At 55.4% G+C, this 1,915-nt stretch overlaps 1 protein-coding gene across 1 annotated transcript in view; it reads left to right on the forward strand.

The window, feature by feature from the left end:
• Positions 1-1,262, forward strand: part of TNS1 (tensin 1) — a 240,959-nt gene extending 239,697 nt beyond the window's left edge. The window contains exon 33 of the mRNA XM_026647377.1: positions 460-1,262. Within this exon, the coding sequence (XP_026503162.1) occupies positions 460-604 (145 nt within the window). The 3' untranslated portion in view covers positions 605-1,262. The remainder of the gene's footprint in view (positions 1-459) is intronic.
• Positions 1,263-1,915: the final 653 nt, after the last annotated feature.

Consider the following 1,915-nt stretch of genomic DNA (forward strand, 5'->3'; position numbering starts at 1 on the left):
GGGCAGCGAGCCCGGCTGTGGCCCCGCTCTCCCCGGCGGCCGGAGCGCCGCGCCGCCCCCCTCCAGGTGCCGCCCCAAGCACCAGCTTGGGTGCCTGGTGCCTGGAGCCGGCCCTGCGCAAGGCCCGATCTCCGTGAGTCGGCGGGAAAAACTCCATCAGCACCAGTGGCAGCGGAATGGGCCCTGAGGATGCACGTGCCGAGCCAGCTAGCGTGCGTGCCCCACTGCCCTGCAAAGCATCAGTTCTCTCCAGTGGGTGACGACGTGTAGGCTGCGACGTTGGCTCACCAGTTAGGGGGTGTGGTTTAGCGGCTTGTCGTCCAGATGGGCCAGATGTTCTAATGTGGGCCGCCCCGTCCCGTCTCTTGCCCCCGTGAGTCGGATCCCGTTGCTGGATATGCCGTTGTCTCACGATCCTGGCAGCTCTCTCATGCGCATTCTCTCTTTCTGACCCAACAGGCTCTTCGGCTTTGTGGCCAGGAAGCAGGGAAGCACAACGGACAACATTTGTCACCTCTTCGCCGAGCAGGATCCTGACCAGCCGGCCGCCGCCATCGTCAATTTCGTGTCAAGGGTCATGCTTGGCTCCGGCCAGAAGAGATGAACCGCTGGACACGGGTAGTTCTTGCCCTTGAATTTTGGAGAAGGACTTGGAGTTGATCCGAGAAGGAGCGCGAGGAAGTGCATTGTGGGAGAGGGAAGTGAATCGGGGGGAAACGGTCTGAATTGTGGAAGAAAAAAACCCTCACCCAATCGTAACGTAACAAAACAAAACTAAAGGAAGCGATGTCAGCACATTTCCCGTCGCAGGGAATGCGACCAGCGCCACGGCCAGGAGTCGGAGGAGTGGAACCGGGTTGGCTTTTGGATCAGCGTCCCCACGGGGGGGTTCAAGTGGTGAATTCATCCCGGGTCATAGTGGGAACGTTCGCGGCTCTGCCGTTTGAAAACCAACAACTCTGTTTGCAAATGTCAGTCGTTTGTTTTAAACATCCGTGGCTAACCGATCGAACAAAAGGCAGGTCTCCAGGACCCCCCCGCTCCCCTCCTCAGGGACTTACCCATTGGGACAGCTTACCAAGGGCAGTGGTGGGCTTTCTCCATCACTGGCAATTTTTAAATCAAGATGAGATGTTTTGCTAAGAGATCTGCTCTAGTTCGAAGAGGAATGAATTCAAGCAGATCTCTGGCCCGTGTTACACAGGAGGTCAGACTGGAGCTCAGTGGTCCATTCTGGCCTTATGACCTATGTGCTAGAGCAGTGGTTTTCTACCAGTGCTCCGCAGACCCCGGGGGGTGGGTGGGGGTCGGCAGACTATGTCTAAGATTTCCAAAGGGGTCCACACCTCCATTTGAAATTTTTTAGGGGTCCGCAAATGAAAACCGGTTGAAAACCACTGTGCTGGAGTGATCAGGCAAGAAAACAAAGGATGGTCAATATCCCTTTTAACCTTCCCTTCTCTGAGGTCTGCAACTCCTGTGTAGATGACGTGTGTGTGGGGATGTGTCATACATGTACATTCACAGCAGCGGGGTTTATATAAAGCCTATGGCCCCTAGCGACTCCCTTTGGTCTCTGTGCTGCACACCACAGCCCATCAGGATTTCCTGGCAGCAGAAGGGAGAGAATTCAGATCCTCCTGCTCCAAAAAGCACAGGACCTTGGCCGCTTGAGCGAAAGGGGACGCGCTGGTTAGCGGTATGGGATCTATGACACATAGGTGCGCAGTTCTGATTCCATCCAGTACAGGGCGGTGGTGACGCATACACACTAGGCAGTTCTTATATACGCACAGAGTTGCGTAGCAGTTTGCCCTTCACTAACTGCACTCAGGAGCATGCTTTCCAAAGATCATCTTCACCAGAAAGATCTTCTGGCCTATATACAATGGGGCCTGCAGTACCAGTCCTTTCC

This window comes from Terrapene carolina, unplaced genomic scaffold (genome assembly GCF_002925995.2).
Source record: "Terrapene carolina triunguis isolate 2854851 unplaced genomic scaffold, T_m_triunguis-2.0 Scaffold62, whole genome shotgun sequence".
NCBI classification, from domain to species: Eukaryota; Metazoa; Chordata; order Testudines; family Emydidae; genus Terrapene; species Terrapene triunguis.